General features: G+C 34.6%; 9 protein-coding genes across 9 annotated transcripts in view; 3 read left to right on the top strand and 6 right to left on the bottom strand. All coding sequences in view use genetic code 12, as the record gives it.

The window, feature by feature from the left end:
* Positions 1 to 21325, bottom strand: part of MIT1 (mannosylinositol phosphorylceramide synthase catalytic subunit) — a gene marked incomplete at both ends in the record, with an annotated part of 145983 nt that overhangs the window by 27555 nt on the left and 97103 nt on the right. The window contains 3 exons of the mRNA XM_007374305.1: positions 13447 to 13453; positions 13523 to 13535; positions 19297 to 19322. The remainder of the gene's footprint in view (positions 1 to 13446; positions 13454 to 13522; positions 13536 to 19296; positions 19323 to 21325) is intronic.
* On the top strand, positions 5 to 3602 carry PMS1 (ATP-binding mismatch repair protein; the record flags this gene model as incomplete). The annotated part of the gene is made up of 2 exons (XM_007374356.1): positions 5 to 1387; positions 1526 to 3602. 2 exons carry the CDS (start codon positions 229 to 231, stop codon positions 2875 to 2877), a joined length of 2511 nt encoding a protein of 836 aa, XP_007374418.1.
* SPAPADRAFT_150267 (uncharacterized protein) lies at positions 4632 to 8048 on the top strand (the record flags this gene model as incomplete). Its single annotated transcript, XM_007374355.1, has 3 exons — positions 4632 to 4951; positions 5062 to 5242; positions 5429 to 8048. 3 exons carry the CDS (start codon positions 4876 to 4878, stop codon positions 7770 to 7772), a joined length of 2601 nt encoding a protein of 866 aa, XP_007374417.1.
* SPAPADRAFT_136292 (tRNA dihydrouridine synthase) lies at positions 12241 to 13539 on the top strand (the record flags this gene model as incomplete). The annotated part of the gene is made up of 1 exon (XM_007374354.1): positions 12241 to 13539. One exon carries the CDS (start codon positions 12241 to 12243, stop codon positions 13537 to 13539), a length of 1299 nt encoding a protein of 432 aa, XP_007374416.1.
* ARA1 (D-arabinose 1-dehydrogenase (NAD(P)(+))) lies at positions 13538 to 14651 on the bottom strand (the record flags this gene model as incomplete). The annotated part of the gene is made up of 1 exon (XM_007374353.1): positions 13538 to 14651. The coding sequence occupies one exon, from the start codon at positions 14581 to 14583 to the stop codon at positions 13606 to 13608; it is 978 nt and encodes a 325-aa protein (XP_007374415.1).
* On the bottom strand, positions 14772 to 16270 carry MAF1 (RNA polymerase III-inhibiting protein; the record flags this gene model as incomplete). Its single annotated transcript, XM_007374352.1, has 2 exons — positions 14772 to 16061; positions 16150 to 16270. 2 exons carry the CDS (start codon positions 16153 to 16155, stop codon positions 14910 to 14912), a joined length of 1158 nt encoding a protein of 385 aa, XP_007374414.1.
* On the bottom strand, positions 16516 to 18090 carry RAD57 (putative DNA-dependent ATPase; the record flags this gene model as incomplete). Its single annotated transcript, XM_007374351.1, has 2 exons — positions 16516 to 16715; positions 16743 to 18090. 2 exons carry the CDS (start codon positions 18088 to 18090, stop codon positions 16516 to 16518), a joined length of 1548 nt encoding a protein of 515 aa, XP_007374413.1.
* Positions 18254 to 19525, bottom strand: SPAPADRAFT_60240 (uncharacterized protein; the record flags this gene model as incomplete). The annotated part of the gene is made up of 1 exon (XM_007374350.1): positions 18254 to 19525. One exon carries the CDS (start codon positions 19495 to 19497, stop codon positions 18379 to 18381), a length of 1119 nt encoding a protein of 372 aa, XP_007374412.1.
* Positions 20273 to 21298, bottom strand: IPP1 (inorganic diphosphatase; the record flags this gene model as incomplete). Its single annotated transcript, XM_007374349.1, has 1 exon — positions 20273 to 21298. One exon carries the CDS (start codon positions 21256 to 21258, stop codon positions 20395 to 20397), a length of 864 nt encoding a protein of 287 aa, XP_007374411.1.

Raw genomic sequence — 21325 nt, 5'->3', positions numbered from 1 at the left:
ATTCAAATTATATAAGTAGCAAAACTGAGTGATAACCCATTAATATTAGCTTCACTTATTTTGGAGTATGTAGATAACAGCAGGCGTGCACCGACCAAGTTCCGGAGAAATTTGGATAGCTTCGCTACCAAATTGCACAGTTTTTCAAACTTTCTGCGCGTTTTGTTTTCTATCAAGAAGTCGTGCCTAGTTTATGCTTGACCACTTTCTTCGGACCGATAATTTCAAATGTCCATTAGATCACTACCATCAAATGATATATTAAAAATCACTTCAAGTCAAGTTATAATTGATTTAAAGTCGATTATAAAAGAATTAGTTGAGAATTCCATTGATGCTAAAAGTTCAAAAATTGAAATAACATTTGTTAATTATGGTATTGATTCCATATCAATTCAAGATAATGGTGTTGGTATACAACAACAAGATTTCCCAACCCTTTGTCTAAGAAATAGTACTTCTAAATTAGTAAATTTTGATGATTTAAATTCATTAAGTACCCTTGGATTCCGTGGTGAAGCTTTAAATTCAATTTGTTCACTATGTAAACAATTAACAATTGTTACCTCCACTGAAGCCGATTATCCCAAAAATTTCAGTTTGAAATACAATGAAGCTGGGGAGCTAAGAGATAATAAGAGCAAGATCGGTGGAATAAGCAATAAGTCTGGAACTTTAGTAACAATTGAACAATTGTTTTCCAACTTACCAGTTAGATTGAAGAATTTTATCAAGAATTCCAAAAGAGAATTTCATAAGGCTATCAATTTTTTAATAAATTACCTACTTATTTACACTGGAATTAAATTTTCAGTTTACCATATTAATAATTCTAAAAAGCAATTAATTTTATCTTCGAGAGGTGGTGAAAAAACTACAATAATTGATAATTTGATTTCAATGTTTGGAAATAATAATAATAAGAATTTACTCGAAATTAATTTACCTATAAATGAATATTTAAAATTAAGTGGACATATTTCATCTTATTCATTTGGGTTAGGCAGATCAACACAAGATCGACAATTCTTGTACATAAATAGACGACCAATTATTATGAAGAATTTATCAAAATTAATTAATGAAGTTTATAAATCATTTAACAATGTTCAATATCCAATTTTTGTTATTAATTTGGAAATCCAACTGGACAAATTTGATATTAATTTGACTCCTGATAAGTCAATGATTTTATTACATAAAGAATCGGAAATTTTACAACTAATTCGGGAAAAATTGATCGAGTTTTATAATACTCAGGATAAGGTAATAATTCCAAGGAGTAATAATGACAGTTTCATAGAACAATCAACATTTGAAGTTAATACTGACGAACAAAAGAGCCCAGATGAATTCACCTTAATAAATAAGGTGAATACCAAACAAAGTGAATATTCGCAGAAGAAACTCCAAAATGAAAGTGAATTAGAAGACGATGATTCAAACGACAAGCTTATAGTAGAGGTTATTTCTTTTGAAGATGAGCAAGTGAAATCTGTGAAGAATGAACTACCACTAAATAAAGAAGAAATGCAAGAGGATTATAGAAGCGAAACCCATCATCAAGAAAATAAAAGTGAAACCGAAATAGAAGTAAAACATCAAAGAGCTGAACTCGCAAATGAGAACGAAGAAGAGGAGGAAGAGGAAGAGGAAGAGGAAGAGGAGGAGGAAGAAGAAGAGGAGGAGGAGGAGGAGGAGGAGGAGGAAGAAGAAGAAGAGAACCAACGGGAGGATTGTGAAGAAGAAATAAATTTAACAAATGTATCCCAGGAGGATAAAGATAATCTGGAATTACAAGACACTCTTTTCGATAAAGTTCATCATAAGGTCGATCATATAGTATCCGAAGATTTCAAAACAGTTTCAAAATCGAAAAATGAGAATTTATTTCTTAGCCTGGATCCAGACTCGTTGTTTAGCTTAGCAGATTCATTTCCTAAAAGTTCCGATCCCCAACTGGTTCTCTTACAAGAACCGCAAGAAATCTCACCAAATCAAGATCTTCATGGGAAGAACTTTTTCCCAATCGATGAAAATTCCAACGATTTATTAGAAATTAAGATAGGAGATAAGAAATTCGAGGAAAGAGCCTCTAAAAGATCGAGAAACAGCTCATCTCATCTCCATAAATTAAAGTCATATTATTCTTCTCAAGAATTCTTGGCAAATTTAAAGATTAAAAGATTTCAAAGTAATACGAATTTGAAATATGACCAAAATATCAAATTTAATAATCTAGATGATAAAGAAAAATTATTTCATATTAAAAAATCTGATTTTTCTGAAATGAGTTTAATAGGACAATTCAATCTTGGATTTATTTTAGTTAATCATCAAGATTCAAATATTTTCATCATTGACCAACATGCTTCCGATGAAAAATATAATTTTGAAAAACTAGTACGAGAATTTCAGATTAAAACTCAACCATTGATAGTCCCTCAACAATTAGAATTGAATATAGTCGACGAAATGTTGATAATTGAACATGAATCGATATTTATTAATAATGGGTTCAGATTGAAAATTAATCACGATTCTCTCCCAGGAACAAGGATTTCAATGTTATCATTACCGACCTATAAAGGAACAATATTTTCACTTGACGACTTTTATGAATTAATTAATTTGATAAATGAGCAACCTGGAAATACTGCAGTTAAATGCAGTAAAATTAGAAAATTATTAGCAATGAAAGCTTGCAGGACAAGTATAATGATTGGCTCATCTTTAACATCTAAAAAAATGACAGAAATTGTTGAAAACTTAAGCACTTTAGATAAACCGTGGAATTGTCCTCATGGTAGACCTACAATGAGACATTTAATTGAATTGTCAGAATGGCAAAATAATTATCATGACTATGAGTTGTAGTGGCTGATGCTGTTCCTTTCGCTAGAATCATAATTATTCAAATAGAACAGTGTCAGGAAGCATGATGCACGCCTTTTAACAATCAGGCTTAGTGATTCCTTTGCAACTATAAAAGCTCCCCGTAAAAAAAATAATGCGCCAAAAAACATTATAGAGTATATAATTAAAAAATAATACCCTTTCAGCCACCATCCCCTCATTGTATTCCTGGCCTGAATTTTTATTTATTTTTCCATTTTATTTTTGCTCGTGCTTATCATGAGGGTCGCCTCAGAGGACTGAGATTCTTCAAAGCACCTTTTCGATGTTTTCACGCAATTCCTATTTAATGTCACATTGACGTGATCACATTGTTTCCGCATGAGATGTTTTTGCTGCAAGAGAATTAATCTAGAAAAGGCTAATACGGATTGAAATACTAAACCTTAAAGTTTAGTGGGGTAAAGAACATCAGATTTATTTTATTATTAATGGTCATCACTTGAATTTGAAATTTTTATTAATAGATCTCCAAAACAAAAACTATAAAATATATTATATAAAAAGAAAATTAAAGAAGAAACCTAATATCGTTCTAGAACAGTTAAATAAGAGAAAATATTTAGTATACGAGAAATATATTCCCCGTTCTTTTTAAATAATTCTATAAATCATTTCAATATCAAATCAAAGATAGAACTCTCTGAAATATATATATTGGCCAAACTATTGCCAACTTTTCCCAATTTTCTTTTGTAGGATCTAACGGGTCTTTCCAGAGTCTAGAATTCTTTTTTTTTAACCCTTATGCATTGTGAGAAACTGTCAAAGTATTTTTTTTAAATTACATGTAATTATTTTTTCACTTTGTTTGTTTTTAATTCAGAAAAAAAAAATACAATGACATTGGAAATAAGAATTAGTTTTACTACCGTTTTCGTATTGTTTTTTTTTTAAATTTGCATATGGTGCTGAAAAATCTCTCTCCTCCAGATCGATTCGTTTAGATCATGTCCATGCCGCCCCAATTAATTATTTAGGTTCCAAGAAATCTCGTAAGGGGGCATACGTATATGTACCTTGAACGTCAAAAATAGCAAAAACAAACATATTTTTTTTGTTTTTGTTTTAGATTCATGCAAGGGAAAGAAGGCTATAACATTACCTATGCCTTGTTTTGAGCCACTTTTGACACAAAAGTGGGCTAGTCTTGATTTCGCGGCAATAATTGTTGAAGGTACGTCATCAATTGCTTTGATTGCTACCGAACAATGTTGTGCCTATCACCGGATGTTTGGAATATTCTGCTAACAAAGGAACTAGTATGCTTCTCACCCAAAATTTATCTGCTGATATACTACATATTTTTTAGATACAAAACCTTCTTTTGTGGTTATTTTCTTGCTTTTTTTTGTTTTATTTTGAATGTGGGGAGATGTTCATGGTTTTCGAATTGTTGAATATTAGCAAAAATTGATAGAAAGACTTAGAGATTCCCGATTTAGGAGATCACAAACAAATTAACCAGCCACATAAAGTCTAAATTTAGGAGTTGGACTTCATTTTGTCAATATTTGTTATCAGGGCGTAGTTGTTTTGATGTAGAGTTCTAAACCCTTTATTCCAAAGTAAAAAATAAATTAAAATTTGCAATATTTTCTAAAACGTTGTGGTTTTTTTTTTTTAGAATCTGAATTCGTATTCTTAGAGAGCAAAGTAAAACCCCAAGAAAAGAAGGAAAAAAACAGCACGAATAGACACAAAAAAAAAATACTACTCCTCCTTAACATTGCACGCCTTTCATAAATATTTTGAACTTCAGAATTCAATCACAATTAAAATTATTCTCATTATAAATATTTAAAACTAATCACTGACTCCTTCTTGATTTTTTTGGTTCAATGTTGTTAGTTTCACAGTAATTGAACGTTATTGATTATCCATAGGTCAGACGATCTCACATTTTCCATATATTTTACAATCCCTTCTGATAATTTTTCAACTAACCATAAAACCTTCATGCCTGTTTACTCAAAATCTTTTCCTCGTGCAAGTGAGAGAAAGAGTAGAAGAACTCATAAGAATTCTCGTGATGGTATGTATATCTATATATATATATATTTATTTGTTCATCGACCTAGTCGGTTACGCCAAAAAAGATGAACTTTTTATGCAAATGAGATTACTAACTGATTGGACCATTAGGCTGTCCCAACTGTAAAAGCAAAAGGATAAAGTGTAGTGAAGAGCTTCCATCATGTCATAATTGTATAAAGAAAAACTATCGCTGTGGATACTTGGATTTCCCAAAAGATAAGTTAGATATGATACGTAAGAAGAACGATAAGAAGGCTCAAGAAATATTTGGTAACAAACAAGAGTCATCGTTGATAAATAATAATGTACTGGTTTCATCTGAAAATCATGTCCAACCACCTCCAGCACCAACAAGTACTCAACCCCCTATGCAATTAGTGTCAGATATTCTTCAAAACAGTTCAACTATTCCTATTAGCCATTTAGTTAGCCCACTAGGTAATATTAATGGTGCCTCAATTGCAAATGGAACTAGTCACAAAGCTCACGTACCATCACCATTTAATTTCCAAGATTCCTCAGGTAATTCTACGCAAACCCCTCCCACAAATTTGACTCCTTTATCTGAAACTCCCAACAATAGCAATCAACTATTCAATGACTACTTACCAATGCCAATCCCCAAAGAAAATGATATGGATTCAACCCCACCTAATATATTTAACAAGGTTCCCCAGGATAGCTTTGATTATTTCAACGTCCCATTTTCTAAGGATGACTTAAGAATGGCAGTTTATACCGATACAATGAAAAAGCTCATGCATGATAATAACAATTTACAATTACCATCTTATACATATGACGTTTTTGAGACATTTGGTGATCCTCCGCAACGACAAGAACTCAATCATTATCCCCTTCATAGTCAGTTAAATAGTGTCTTGGATAATGGGAATTTTAATGACTTAGATCTCGATATTGATACAGACACTGATAGTTTCGAGAATTCCAAAACATTATTTAATCATCATTTTGGTATAAGTGTAAATGATACCCCTAAAGATATTTCCGATAACATTATCTTACCATTTCCACCACCAGAAACTCCCAAAATAGGTACACCTCTTCCAAATGCCATGATCAAAAATGTTTCTCTTACTTCACTCGAATATCCCAAAAGGCTACAGCAATCATTTATGAAAGAGCTTTACCGAAATGAACATGAATTATTAATCGAACGAACAAATACAATGAAGTCACCCATGTGGACCAAGGAGAATGATGAAATACTTTGGTCCACAATTTTCAACAAAGCAGTTACATTTGATGTATACTTTTCATTTTTCATGGATCGCTCTTTGAATGTCATATTGAAGATTTGTAACAAGTCAATTCACTCAGGAACTAGTGTAACTTGCTTTACCTCCAAGATTCTTGAACAATTAACAAAGAAATCCTACACATATTATGGTCTGTTGATTAAAAATTTAAGGGAATCTATAACTCAATCTGATATTGAGCCAGCAATAATATCTTGGTACGCTAGTTGGTGCCAATATTTACACAGTTATGCAACTATTGATACTTTAAGTTTAATGTATGGTGGATCTACTTCATTGCTATGCAACGTGCTTAACGGATGCCAAACCTTGGATCAAATACCTCCTTCTTTATCGGTGATTATGCATATTATTGAAAGTGATATCGTAGCATGCGTGGCACCTGATTATAAGTTTGATGTAATTGAAGAGTTGTACAAAGACTTGGTAGATTTCAAAACATTTATTATTTACAATCAAGAATTAACTACAGAGAATAACGGCTATATATTGAAAGCATTTGTCGAAGTTGAAAACTTTGTAAAGGAGTTAATTGAGGAAATTCACCCTAAGTTATTATATATTAACAAATTTTACAAGTCATTATATAAAGATGACGATGATTCAAATGATTTGAAGTATATTTCCCCATCATTACTTTTTGATTTATTGGTTAAATGGCTCAATGTTATTCCAAGTCATGCCATATCGATAGGAAAAAATATGACTCCCTTGAAGAAAACATTTTATTTGTTCTTCACTGCAATCGGAAAGGCATTATCTAATGTATACTCCGTTATCAGAAGTGTCGCTTTGGTAGATGCTTTAAATATTATCCACCCTCATGCAGACTTCAACAGCAAAACCTACCAATTTGATATTTCCCAGGTCTCAGGTACAGAGCAGTATCAATATCTATATAACTTATCATCTAAATTGATTCGGGTCATTACATTTTTCAATGTTCGTCAGCAATTAATCACACACTATACAGAGAAGAATCGGGAAACAATCACCAAAGAATGTCATGTAAAGATGGTTGAACCAAAACATGATAGGATGCAAGTAGAAATGGGCGATATAATACACGTTATTCCAGAAAAAGTCGACATTAAAGAGGTTATGGTGTCCAATTTTAGTATAAATACCATAATCAACCTTTACAATTACCCCATTTTAAACGACTTTTACACAAACTTGAATGACGAATCAACCGAACTTAAACATGCTATTGAACATGAGAATCATGACCAAAAGATACGAATCAAAGAATTTAGAGCTAAATACCAATCCAAAGGGACCCACGAACCTAAAAGTAACCCAGAATATATCAACAATGACAACCAGCTACATGATTTTGATTATGGAACTGGGTCGTTCATCTTTGACTATCGGATTGGATCCGCTTTGGAATTTTTTCTTAAACATCAGAATCAATGTCGGACTCCAAGAACATTAAAACAGCTTAAAGATACATTCGTCCATTTCGAATCTGCAATTAAGGAGCTAAACAAAAGCATCGAGTCAGATCGCCAATCGCGGAATGCTCAAACAGATTAAGTACAATTATGTAGTATTTCCCTAACAATTTTGTATTCATGTAATATATCAAGCACCATGAATTTCTTCTATGTAATGTAAACATTGAAATACAAATCCTCTCATGAAAAGTCCACTCCAACTTCCCTACGCCAACCTTCCATAACAAGCCAAACAAATTGGGCAACAAGCATGCTGCTTATATCCAACCCTTTCATCCTTAATTAGGACCACCACTTGGCTTTCTGATGTATATGAAAACAACTATGCCATCATATTGTCTTAGTGCCTAGCGTCAATTCTAAGATAAAATCGTCTCAGAACTTGCAAACTTGACCACTCCCGCAACAAATTATACTACATGTTAAAAACTACCAATTCCTCTACAATAGTAACACGCTACGCAAATCTACAATTCATTTTCATCTCATACTCTTCTCATTTAAGCCTTGTACCATTGTGTATAGAGTTCCCTCTACTCTACTATACCTCCCCATTCCACACACGCATCACACTATAAACCAAAAGCCTAAAATCACTTACGAATACTGAACTACAAGAGAGCCTCAAATTAAAGCTGAAATTCGGAGTGCTTTTCACATTCTAATCATATTTAAATGAACGTCTATAAACAGCTCAACAACTACTTAACTGGAACAAAGAGAGATTCTTTCCTAGCAATATAGAATCTCTGACCAAAACGTCTAAACCAAACCAAATCTAATCCCCCACAGCAATGGCGGAACTGAATCTATTTTGGGTCTCTTTCAACTTATCCTTGAGCCATACCTCCCAAATCAATGTGGTTCTACTATCAACTACAAACATATCCAATTTAGCAAAACTAACAAGACAACCTAACCAAACTTATATTCGAGACGCACCAAAACTAACATACTAATATCCTAATCTCATTGCAGCCATTAGTTGAAAAATGACCAGAGCATGACACAGTATACTTTGATTACATTGCAATCTTTCAAAAGCTTGTTATGACTATGCGCAAGTATCTTCCAATCATGGAATAAATTAGTTCTACAACTTGCAATGTGGAAACTATAATTTGTAAATTTGTTCTAAAACAATAACTTGCTCTGCGATACTAGTCCTATTTTCTATTGATTACAAACTAATCTCAAGCGACTGAAAAACTGATCATTGCTTCCAAGGTAAATCTCAAGCATTCATCAACGATCAACTACATAACCAAACAAATTACAAGGCGGTTCTGAAGCTAAGCGACTGCTCATCAGCTTCTATAGCGTCGTAGCTCATGATCAAGCATATGGAAATAAAAACTCAGGGTTGTGAATACTATAGTCAACTACATATATATATTCATAAGCTCCGAAATGAGTACAACACTGTCTGATAATTAAACAAAGCAAAGATATCATCGTAATGAAATTACTCTATTATGATTCACATAATTACATGTTGCAATTGAATCAAAATACCTCTAACTAACTCTACCTTTAAAGATAGTTGGTTGTAAGAATACTGAATATAGTGTAAACAAAATATTTATGTCTCTGATATATAGATGAAGGTGTTGTACTTACATTCAGTAAAGACCAAATTCAAACAAATATTAGGATATAGTTTAATCTACTTTAGAAATCAATGTAAGTATACCTAATAATATCTGACTTTATGATTCTCATTACATTCGGAGTTTAAGATTCCAACACTTAGTTAACAAGGAGCTTGAAATACCAAATACATTTCACTCATTTACCCGTCAATGCTACCAAAGATTATTACTAGGACAAATAGACAATTTTAGTTAGTGCTTATAGTATGGAGACCACCTTACATCAAGAAGAACCCAGAGTGATATAACAATATGTAATGTTCTCTGATTACTAGTGTATAAGTGTAAAATGTAAAGAATACTTGTACAATTGAGCCAGTATTCTGAGAAAGTTATATCCACATTAGATGCTATGCTAAAAAAATCACAATATAGAATGTGTCCATTACTACATCCGTCTAGTTTAAGCTATTGAGGTATTTGAGTAACAGGTACAATTATCTATGCCATACCTGTACAGTGTTATCAATCATCTTTTTAAGATCTTCAATGTTAGTTCGCACTACTGGCTGTTGCCACATTGTATTATGCATGTACTGATAGATAGGAACTCCAAGCAGGTGCTACCGGCTAATTTCGTGCCTTGCTGTTCAAGTATAACTATTGGTAAATTCTTTTTGAAGATATAAGTGCAGGCTCTCTTAGAACGGTAGAAAGCTAGTAAGGTGTTTCTTGCATTCTTGATCTGTAATTAATAAATTTGCACAACTTTACTCAACAGTCGAATTGCTGGCGTAATGCAAAGTAATTTTGATTCCATCTTTCTGTGCCGAAAGAGTACTGCATCTTTTTGTAGCCGAATTGAGAAAGATTATTTGATCCTTGCAAGTGTCTAAAGTAGAAGTTAGACTATAAGTAATATCAATTTTTATGAGAACATTCATCACTTGTATTGGGTTCACTTTTTTCTCCAATGATAGACGCTGAATTCTTGTTTAATAAGTATGAGTTGTATTAGTTATAAATTGAAAATTCGATACGGGTTCCGTTCTTGCTAGATGTAATACAATGAATAGTTTTAGTTTGTGAGTTGAAGTTGTATACCTAACTATTTGAGATGCTGCATTTAAGTCACCTTAGTTGATGTAGGTTGGGTTATGATTTTATGCTAGAAGTGTTGTAAGGTGTATCCCGTAGTGACTTTGAGGATTGTGTAGGATCTGAGGTACCATATATGTATTGGTAGTAGTTTTTGCTAGTTACTGAGAGGAAATACTTTAATATTTATCTTGGTTACATGAACATGAGTCGATACTGGTATTTTTATCCGTTTAGATGGGTCCACTTTTTCTGCCTAGAATTGTATTTCCTAGTCGGATGCAATTGGTATATTATGTTTATTTAGATTACTTAGTGATAGTTTTTTTGTACTGTCTGTTTTAGGCATGAGTGTTTGCTGAACGATTACAGTGTTGCATGCATTACTATATTTTTTAGCTCTAGTTTATTTATAAGAGTGTTACATGTTTTTCATCAGCTTGAAGAGCAATATTCTGACTCTGGTACTGTTGGTACACGGAATAGCATGGTTACTTAGTGGTTTGAGATGATGAGACTGGTATTATAGTATGTCGAGACTATACCCAATGTATTCGTAGTGTGTTCCTGCAATCTTCAAATTATCTTCAGTTTCGATTTTGACAGAGCCATTAGCCATGAAAATTAAGTTCTGATGTTTTTGGCGTTCTTTCCATGATCACTAATATTTTTGACAGTATACTGAGCTCTGAAAGCTGTTCTTTGAAGAATGCGTTCTGATTTTATAAGTTCTTTCTTGAATTCATTAGCAGTAAGATTTATTGCCATTTAAGATTGAGATTTTTTATCTCGTAGCTAAGGATAGAATAGTACTTCTTCCTTGTGAGGTTGCGGTTAAAAATACTCAAAGGGTCTAGTTTACTAAGCTCTTGGTGTCTATGAAACTTGCTCTGTTCGAGTTGGATCTACTTAAAATCAGAGTAGCGGTCAGGTAGAATCTAGAGGTAGCGAATATATACACAATAAAGTTTGTTGTTATGAGCGAGTTCATATTCAAATACTTTAGCACGTGTTCTTGGAATTACCGTACAGGTAATGCTGAGCGAGCTATAAGCAGTAGCTATTGAAGGCGTGAGTGTTTGAGAGTTTCAACAACAGGAGCGCTCCCAGGCACAATATCTTACGTTAGCCTTGTTAATCACATCTCCCATGCTTGCTAGATGGCTACGACTTATCAGGGCTAATTGGCTGAATTAGACTCCTTTATCATCAATATTCGGTGATTGAGCGACTACGTGCTCTTTAGTTAGGCACAAAAACTCCCTGGAGTTATTGTAGATATTGTTAGGTGAATGGATAGTGGTACCAATGCAGAATTTGCCAGCAATAGGCATGAAAGTCAGGTCAAAGCTCGGACAGAGGGAATACCAAGCTGACTATCCTTAATATCAATATTTAGTACTCGTTGTAATGCCCAAATAGGTAACTAATTGAACTAAAATCAATTGCTATACTAATTGTGGCCGAAAAGAATTCTTCTGTATAATAAATAATATTGCACTTTGCTCATATCCGAAAAGGTAGGCATCATAAAGAAGATGTTTTTGTTCTAATTCTTCCAAAAAGCTACAAATTCTCGTTAAGTAATCCAGTGACTTACATATTGCCATATGATCAAAGTTTTGGTAAGCGATAGTGCACGCGTGTCTCACCGATGGTCTTCGCAGGATCAGAAAATGCAAAATGCAAAAAAAAAATATAAAAAAAAAAAGAAACAATTTGTAAGAATTCTAATTTGAATAGATGAGAATAGCAACACAAGCAAACAAATTTAGACAAGCGATACATCGAGGACTAATCTCTAATCATATTAATTCTATTGTCAAGTTCTCTTCACTCAACATATCATCAATTAAAATGGAAAAAGACCAATCCAAAGAGTCGAGATTGACAGGGCGTCAAGCATATGAAGCAATGGGTGAACCCAAGACTATTCTTGCACCCATGGTTGACCACTCTGAACTAGCATGGAGAATATTATCTCGGAGATATGGCGCTCAGTTGTGTTTTACTCCCATGTTCCATGCCAGGTTGTTTGTTACAGATCCAAAATATCGGGCGCGGATGTGGAGCACAATGGATGGTGATTCAAAAGTAGATAGACCATTAGTGGTTCAGTTTTGTGCAAATGATCCAGAATACTTATTGAAAGCAGCAAAATTGGTTGAAGACAAGTGTGATGCGATTGATTTAAACTTAGGGTGCCCCCAGGGGATTGCTAGGAAAGGAAACTATGGAGCATTTCTTATGGAGAAATGGGATTTGATTCATAAGTTGATAAGAACGTTGCACGACAATTTATCTATTCCTGTAACAGCAAAAATAAGAATATATGATGATTGGGAAAAATCTTTAGATTATGCCAAAATGGTCTTGGATGCCGGTGCTCAATTTATCACTATTCACGGTAGGACCAGAGAAATGAAGGGTCAAGCAACGGGATTGGCTAATTGGAAAATATTAAAATATCTTCGGGATAATTTACCATCTGACCAGGTTTTTTTTGCTAATGGTAATATCTTGTATCCTAATGATTTGCAAAGATGTGAACGTGAAACCACATGTGATGCTGTTATGTCGGCTGAAGGAAACTTATATAATCCGGGTGTATTCTGGACTGAGTCCGAAGACAAAGATAAGCAATTTGCTCGTGTTGATGTAATGCTTCGAGAGTATTTTGAAATTGTAAAGCAATGCGAAGGACATGCTTCTCGACTGGCAATGAAGCCTCATTTTTTTAAGTTGCTACATGCATTTTTGAACGTTCACAAGGAACTAAGACCTGAAATTGGAAAAACCAGCGTTCATGCTTCTTTTGATGAGTGGGAAGCAATTGTGAAAAGAGTAGAGTCGCTTGTGGCCCAGATTTATGAACAGCCAGATATAGAAGAATTGGATGTAATTGTGGATGGTCCAATTGAAAGCTGGGGAGGATCTTACAAAAAGGTTCCTTATTGGAGATGTCAGCCATATTTTAGAACTGTTGATGGTGAGAAGCAAAATACTAGGCTACTCAAAGTGGCTGGAGAAAAAGAATTAGTCAAATCATCATCCACTAGCTTAGAAAATGGCAAGCGAACAATTGATGAGGAATCAGCTGATCAAGGGAATGTAAAAAGAAGAGCAGTAATAGAAGAAAATAGAGAAGAACAGTAATGAAACTAATCAGTTATTCAATAGATTTATAGACGTAGATACAAATACAAGTCAATAGAACTAACATTAGTCAAATTCGGTGCTCAAGGTGTCACCCTCCCAATATCTGAATCCTAAGCCATAACCCCACGAATCACAAATATATCTCTTTGGATTTTGCAAACCAACCTGGTCAAGTTTCTTTAAGTCATCTTCAGACAATTGAGGTAATCTGATGATAGTTTTGATTCTTTCAAGATTGGATGAACGTGGAAGTACACCTCTGCCATTCAAAACATGATACGCATTAGTAATTTCGTTAGTGGTAACATCGTATTTTTTGGCCAATTCCTGAATCAATGGCACTTTCAAGACTGGGGCACCATTACTACCAACAGGGGAATAGGCGACTACGACGATTCCTTTGCTTTTGCAGTAATCAACCAACTCTAGTTGTGGCAATTGGGGGTGGAGTTCGATCTGATTCACAACAGGTGCATACTTTCTAACCTTTGGCAATAATTGCTTAAGTTTGGGGATTGAATAGTTTGAAACTCCAATAGACTTCACTTTTGAGGTTTTATCAATGATGTCTTCCATTTTGTGATAGGTTTCAATGAATTTTGTCCCAGTAACAGGATCATCATCGTACCATAAACTGCCATCATCGTGCTTAGGTGCTGGAGGCAACCCATTTTCATCACCATGCAAAGCAACAGGCCAATGCTGCATAAATAAATCCACATAGTCTAAACCTAAATCTTCTAAAGATTTGTCCAATGACTTCTCTGGACTGTGCCAAAATGATGGCCAGACTTTTGTGGTGACAAAAAGATCTTCACGCTTAATAACACCTTCATCAAACAATTCCTTCAAAGCTTGTCCAATATATTTTTCGGTACCATAGTACCAAGCGGTGTCTATATGACGATATCCAGCCTTAATAGCGGTTATAACTTGTTGCTTTAATTCACTGGGATCTTCAGGAGGGACAGTTCCCAATCCCAAAGCTGGAATGGACTTCCCGTTGCTTAATTTGAGATCAACTTTGGTGGCCAATTGCATTATTAGGTTCAGATAGAACAACCTGTAGTTAATTGTGAATAACGATATTATTGATGGAATTTTGGGGGGAGGATTGTCCTGGCTTTTATACTATTTTCACAATAGGTGTGGTTTGTTTGCGAGTTACGGCGGGATCTCCCAAATAGGAAGAATCCCTCCGAATGCGAATTAGTAATGGTGGGGAAGAATTTTCGGAACAAAATTTGAAAATTGGGGGATCTAAATAATTCATATTTAATATACAATTAAACATACATAAAAGTTAGTTAATGTGAATGGTACCACGATAATATCTAGCTGAAATAATACAAAACAGGAAAAATTAATCAGATCTCGAGGTCTCCCACTACATCGGTATTATCATCTTCTTCATCTATTATTGCAACTTCACTACTGTCCATGTACTCATCATTTTCGTCATATTCTTCTTCATCATCTCCGGTGATAATTTTATCATTTTGTGACTTTTTCTTTTGTTCAAACTCCTTATTAGCATTTACATTGGAATAATGAGCCTTATTTATCGCAGTTAAATGGAGAAATGTAACCCTCTTCTTTTTCTTGTTATAAATGAACCAATAGTATGACCACATTGGTTGATAAGGATATGTCAAATCCTCGAATATTGATTCATCAGATGGTTGAAATTGATAGATTTGACAGCCATCTTGAAGGTATTGTTGAGACGGCGATGTACTCCCACCATTCGAATTTCGACGTGCATTGAAGCTATTCTTTCTGCTACCATGACCACCAGCATGATTTACATTCTGCGCTGACAAGTATGGCGATGACGACTTGGAAGGTATTACATCCATATAGGAATTTATAATGTCCCATATCCAATTCAATATATCTTCTTTCTTTCCTAATGAAAGTAGTATGTTGTTAAACCTATGGATTAAATCTTCTGGAGATTCAATTCGATAGAAGTTTTCGGTAGTTGGTTGCAAGTTGGTAAAATCCTGGTCAGGAAAAGAGATGTTAAGTATAGCTATTAAATAAGCAAAAGTTTTCCTGGTAGTAACATTCTTTAAAGGGCCAAATGGAGATTCGTCTACTGCTTCATATTCACAGGTACTGTCTTCTATTAATGATCTCGATAATAATGACTTGCCATCGTTGTGGTCAACTGGCAGTGAACTCCTGGCAAAATTGATATTAGCCAGATTATGACTTGCACGCCTGTCTCTTTCAGTCATACTTCCTCTTCTTGGCTCTCCATGTAGTGGGGGACTCGAGCTATTTCCAAATATTGAAATTATAGAATTCTTTCGCTCCCTTTCCAAAGATCTCGAAAGTTGATTATCTTCTATTATTTGGTCTAGGTGTTTATCAATTGTCTTGAACAACTTACGATCATAACCAATTGGTTTGGTAGTAAATAAGTCACAACCTCCTTGTATCACCAAATTGTTGTCGGGAGAGTGAAAGTTTAGCTCCTGATTCACAAGCTCTAGATCTACTTCATCAATAAACTATAGAAATTTCAGTCAGTATTACCATCTAGGCCATCCCGGCGATCGTGCTTGTCCTGCCGGATTCGTAGTATCTATGTACACATACCTTCATATTTTCTTTGTAGCTGAATTGGGGAGTTCCAATTTTAAATAAACTATATTCGTAACTTCAAAATATATGGGGCAATTTGTGACTTCGTGTTTGCTGGTTGTGTAATTATTTGAATGACCACTTCCACGTGAAGTTTTCTTTTGTGTTTTTTAGAAGGGTTTTTTCCCGGGTGATGTTGTTTTGTGAATTAACGCGAAGATGTACAAATTCGTTTCATGCAGTGCACGACCACGTTTTTTTTTTTGCAGACTGTACAAGTATGATTTCTTTTTTTTTTTCTATAATGGGGTTGGGGGAGGGGGTGCTTCAGATATGTAACAATCGCATACAAAGAGACAACTTTAGATCCAATTGAGGTAATTAAATTTGTATTAATCCGTCATTAACTATACTGAAAGGATATTTATTTAAACCAATTGCATTAGGATTATGTGTTGATGAAACTACTTTGATAAATCTTTGAACTTGCCATCCCTTGATTAACAGTGTAGCTGTCAATTCTTCTGCCTTCCTTTTACCATTTGAATTAAAATCTTGGTTCGCTTGAGTAGAGGTCAAACCTTCTGGATTATTCTGTTCTATCTGACTATTATCCTCTCTTTTATCCTTCACTATTGGTTTATACGATTTCATCAACATAATTCTTGTCCTTATTCTCTTGGACCACGAGTATCCTAATGTAGGTACAAGTTTCTTGGTAGACATTCTCTTGAGTGTATATGATTTAGCTATTAGCTCCTGCTGGTATTGTATTTGATCTTCAAGCCCGTCGGTCAATCCTGTACTATTTGAAGAATTCAGAGAACCAGTATTTGCACTATGTGTTATCCTTCGCTTCTTGTTGGTACTATTATTTCCCAGGGAAGTCAATAATTCATAGTCTAATGCCTCTAATTCACGTTGATCTAGTTCTACTCGATTCGATGGCAAGTAATTATAAATCAATTTTGTATCCCACCCTGCTCCAATTATGGTCTGAAAATCTAGGTTCAATGGGCTTGCTAAATCATCTTCATGTACATCTTGGCTATCCTTTAGTGGATCCAAGGTATGGTCACTGACTTGATTCACAAGAACTACTGCAACATTAAATTGTTTTGCAATTCGAGACAAATGCTGATACAAATGACATAGATACTGCATTTTGGTGGAACGTGTAGCATACTTGGGAGCTTTTTGAACTTTTTTCAACTGGTCAATTTGATCTAACTTAATTTCTTGAAAATCACGGTCCTGACCAATCTCATTCTCTTGGGCTCCGAGTTTTTGCTTTAGATAAAACGAATTAGAAATACAATCTTCTCTTCTAAAATGTTGCGCGATTGAATCAATAATAACTAGTTTTGTTTTGCCCTTTTCTTGAGCCAATAGTATTGGTAATTGGGTATACAATATGTGATCTTGGCTCACTAAATCATGGCAGTAAATATAAGAAATATTTGCCATTTCCACTGGAACTCCTGATCTTTCAAGGCCAGAAGATATATCTGCTATTCTTTTGGTTTCCAAAAATGATTCGGTTGCTATATGAACACTTGTACTCTCTGGAAATGTCTTTTGACACTGTAGTAGTAATTGATACAAAAAGTGAGATTTCCCACAGCCACTGGCACCAAAAACTTCAACGACTTCTCCAACTGGGATACCGCCTCCTAATTCTTCGTCTATGCATGGTAAACCCGTACTTATCATCTGCTCATCAAAGGGAATGCTAGTTGGTGTTGGTAGAAGATCATCTTCAAGAGATTTGTAATAGTCATCTACCTCTCGAAGTGGCCGGTCCACCAACTTTGAAATATCTGAGTGAGTAAACGCATCATGTGAATAAAGTAGATCTGCTATTGATTTTCCTTGCTCGGAGTAAGCTGAAGAAAGTATCGGAAAATTAATGGAACTATCAAGATTATTGGGCCCAAGCTGTTTCCAGTCATCCATGAATGTATGTAATTGTAATCAAGTGTCTAGCAAGTATTTGAGATACAATGAAGAACTCAACTTTTTTTTTCTTTTATGCGGTAACGCGTCAGTATATCAAGAACAACTAGACATACAATCAATTGCGCAAATCTGCTCCGGATTCTTTAAATACATTGTTCTACTCAATCGAGTCACCTCAGTTACTTCTTTTTTGAATTAATTAGAAGGATCATGGGTCAATCTATAAAAATTGTATGTATGTATATATTAGCATAAAGTGGTTAAATCTATATTAATCTTACTGTATTAGGTCAAATTATCTCCAGCTTTAGAGATCATGAAATCCTTTGCTTTCAAAATCGAAACCAAGAAATTAGGAACATTCCAACCAAATGCTAAACCAACACCACCTTCTTTACCAATTGGGACCACCATTGTAGTTGATTTTGGGGCTTCGTAAGATTTTGGTTTAGAAGCGTTACCAAAGACCTCAACTTGTATAGTTGATTCGATAACAGATTTTTGACCATATACCAAATCTACAACTGAACGTTGGCCAATTTCCAAAGCATCACCAACACAGATCACTTCTGGATGTTGCTTAAGTCTCAAGTGGCTGTCTGTGATTACATAACCGGTTTTATTCAACACATTGGCGGGAAGAAATTCGGTGTTTGGAATATGTTTATAAGCTGTAATAACCAAAGAGTATTTGACAATAGAACCATTAGCAAGTTCAACTGAATTTTCCCTGACATTAACTTTGTCATTCACGATGGTGACTCCAAGACGCTCTAACTTAGTAGTAGCTTTCAGGGATTGGTTCTCTGGCAACGTTGGTAATGGACGCAGAGCACCAGTATACAAAACGATCTCTTCCTTTTGTTTTCCATATTTGTAACCCAATTCACCAGCTACTTCTACTCCAGTACTACCACCACCGATAATTGCAATACTCTTGGCATCTTCAATTTGCTTGGAAAGGATTTTAATAGCTTCAATGGAATAAGTTTGATCTTTTTGGTTATCTAATTTGAAACCAGGGAAATCAGTCCTAGTTCCACTGGCAATGATTAAGTTGTCATAATTAAAAGTTCTATCTGAGTTCAAAATAGTCAAACTCTTGTCATCCAAGTCAACCTTTTGCACTGAGCCTTGAACAAATCCAACGGTGTGCTCAGTACCTCTGGATAATTTCTCAATTACATCTTTAATTTTGAAAACAACCTTTGAAGCTAAATTCAATTCTGTCAATAATCTAGGAGATGCGATGTTGAAATAGGTATGATCATTAGGAGCAATAATTGTAATATCTAATGATATATCTTTGGTGTGACATTTCTTAGTGGAAAGGAGGGTTTTGAGTGCCAATATTCCTCCATATGAGGCACCAATGATGATAACTTTCTTTTTGTTTGTAGTCATGTTTGAATTTGAAAATTATCTAAAAAAAATGTTAATAACTTATCATATCTGGGAGAATTTATATGCGGCTGTCTCTAAAACTTTATCCTCGATGTTTGGTCGGATGTTCGATTTTTTGGAAACTCTCCGACCCGGTACCTCTCGGTTATATTCCTGCAGGTAGATACATATCAAGTTTGTTTTTTTTTTTCATACTAATTGACTATAGCCCCTCGTACAGTAGAGGATCTAATCTGGGGAAACCCAATCCAAGGAAGTGCAAGGGTTATGAGCTTCTTGTACCTAATAAACATCATTCCATCTTAAAAACTTTTGGATTAAAAAAAAAATCGTCTGGGTTAAGATCTTCTGGATTAAGATCTTCGGGGTTGGAACCCAATCCATATTAAATGGCCCAATAGTATTCGGAATTAGTTTCACCTTTTCATCCTATCACGCATTCTAAGGTTGTTAAGAATGGCAGATACCATTATGAATATTACTAAAATGGAGAATCAATTGTTAGTTATAACCCAGTTATAATTACTAATGCTTACAAATCATGATTAATCAAATCATTGTTTTTTTCGGAGTTACAAAATTGATAATTATTACAAGCGAATAAAGCCGGATCATGAGAAATCAATGGGAAGCTTGGAATGTTAGCAAGCATGGAGTAATGGAAGATAACTAAATTCTTAAGTGAGAAGCAAACAGGGGGCAGTAGTAGTAGCTATTTTTAGATCGCAATTTACCACATTTGTCATGTGATTACTTTACAAAGAGTCAGGATTTCAAATAGAACTCACGAGTTTATATATTGGTAACACTAGCTACTTAATATTTACCAAGAATTTCTTGTTTGCAACACATATCATGATATATTTAGATACCAGAAAATACTGAAATCGTATGCAATTAGTGAGCACCAGAGATGAAGAACCATTTGTCAATGGATTTGTCAATTGGAGCAGCAGGGGCTGGAGAAGCAGCTGGAATTTCTGAAACGGCAGAAGCAGAAAAGGTAGGTGTGGTTTCTAAAGTAGTGTTGGTTAAATCAATACCCTTAGAGTCAACGGATTCACCCTTGATTAATTTTTCCCAAGCTTCAGCACATTCAACAATAATTTCTTCAGCGTATTTCTTGTTCTTACATTCACCAGAGAAGGCGAATTGGTTTTCTGGCTTACCATCTGGAATCTTGTAAATTCTGAACCATTCATTAGTGGCTCTCAATAAACCTGGCAAGTGAGTTTCAACATCTTCAATATCGTTCAACTTTGGAGCTAATGGGTCATTGACATCAATAACAATAACCTTCCAATCAGTTTCACCTTCATCTAAAAGAGCCATGACACCCAAAACCTTAACTTGTTTAACTTCACCGACAGTAGCGACCTTTTCACCAATTTCACAAACATCTAATGGATCATTGTCACCCTTGGCCTTAGTTTCAGGGTGGATTTGGTTTGGATCTTCCCAGGTTTGAGGGAAAGCACCATAGTTGTGAATGTAACCATGGTGAGGGAAACAGTTACGAACAAATCTCAATTTACCTTTCTTGGTATCTTGAATAATTGGGTTCAATTTCAATTCCTTGGAGATTTCCATCTTAGCGTTGGTCCATCTTGGAACTTCGACAATCATGTTCAAGATAGTCTTTTCTTCATTGGCGTATAATGGAATGTCATGAAATGGAGAGATTGGCTTACCATCCTTTTCCAAATAGACCTTGTGGTCTAAGGTATTAGCAGCAGCAACTTGACGGGTAGTGTAAGACATTGTAGAACTGGCAATTAAGCTTTTGTTAATTAAACAATTGAAAGAAAAGCACGTTAAACGTTGGGAA

This window comes from Spathaspora passalidarum (genome assembly GCF_000223485.1).
Source record: "Spathaspora passalidarum NRRL Y-27907 unplaced genomic scaffold SPAPAscaffold_3, whole genome shotgun sequence".
Taxonomy (NCBI): domain Eukaryota; kingdom Fungi; phylum Ascomycota; class Pichiomycetes; order Serinales; family Debaryomycetaceae; genus Spathaspora; species Spathaspora passalidarum.
This window is presented reverse-complemented; position numbering and strand designations above follow the sequence as displayed.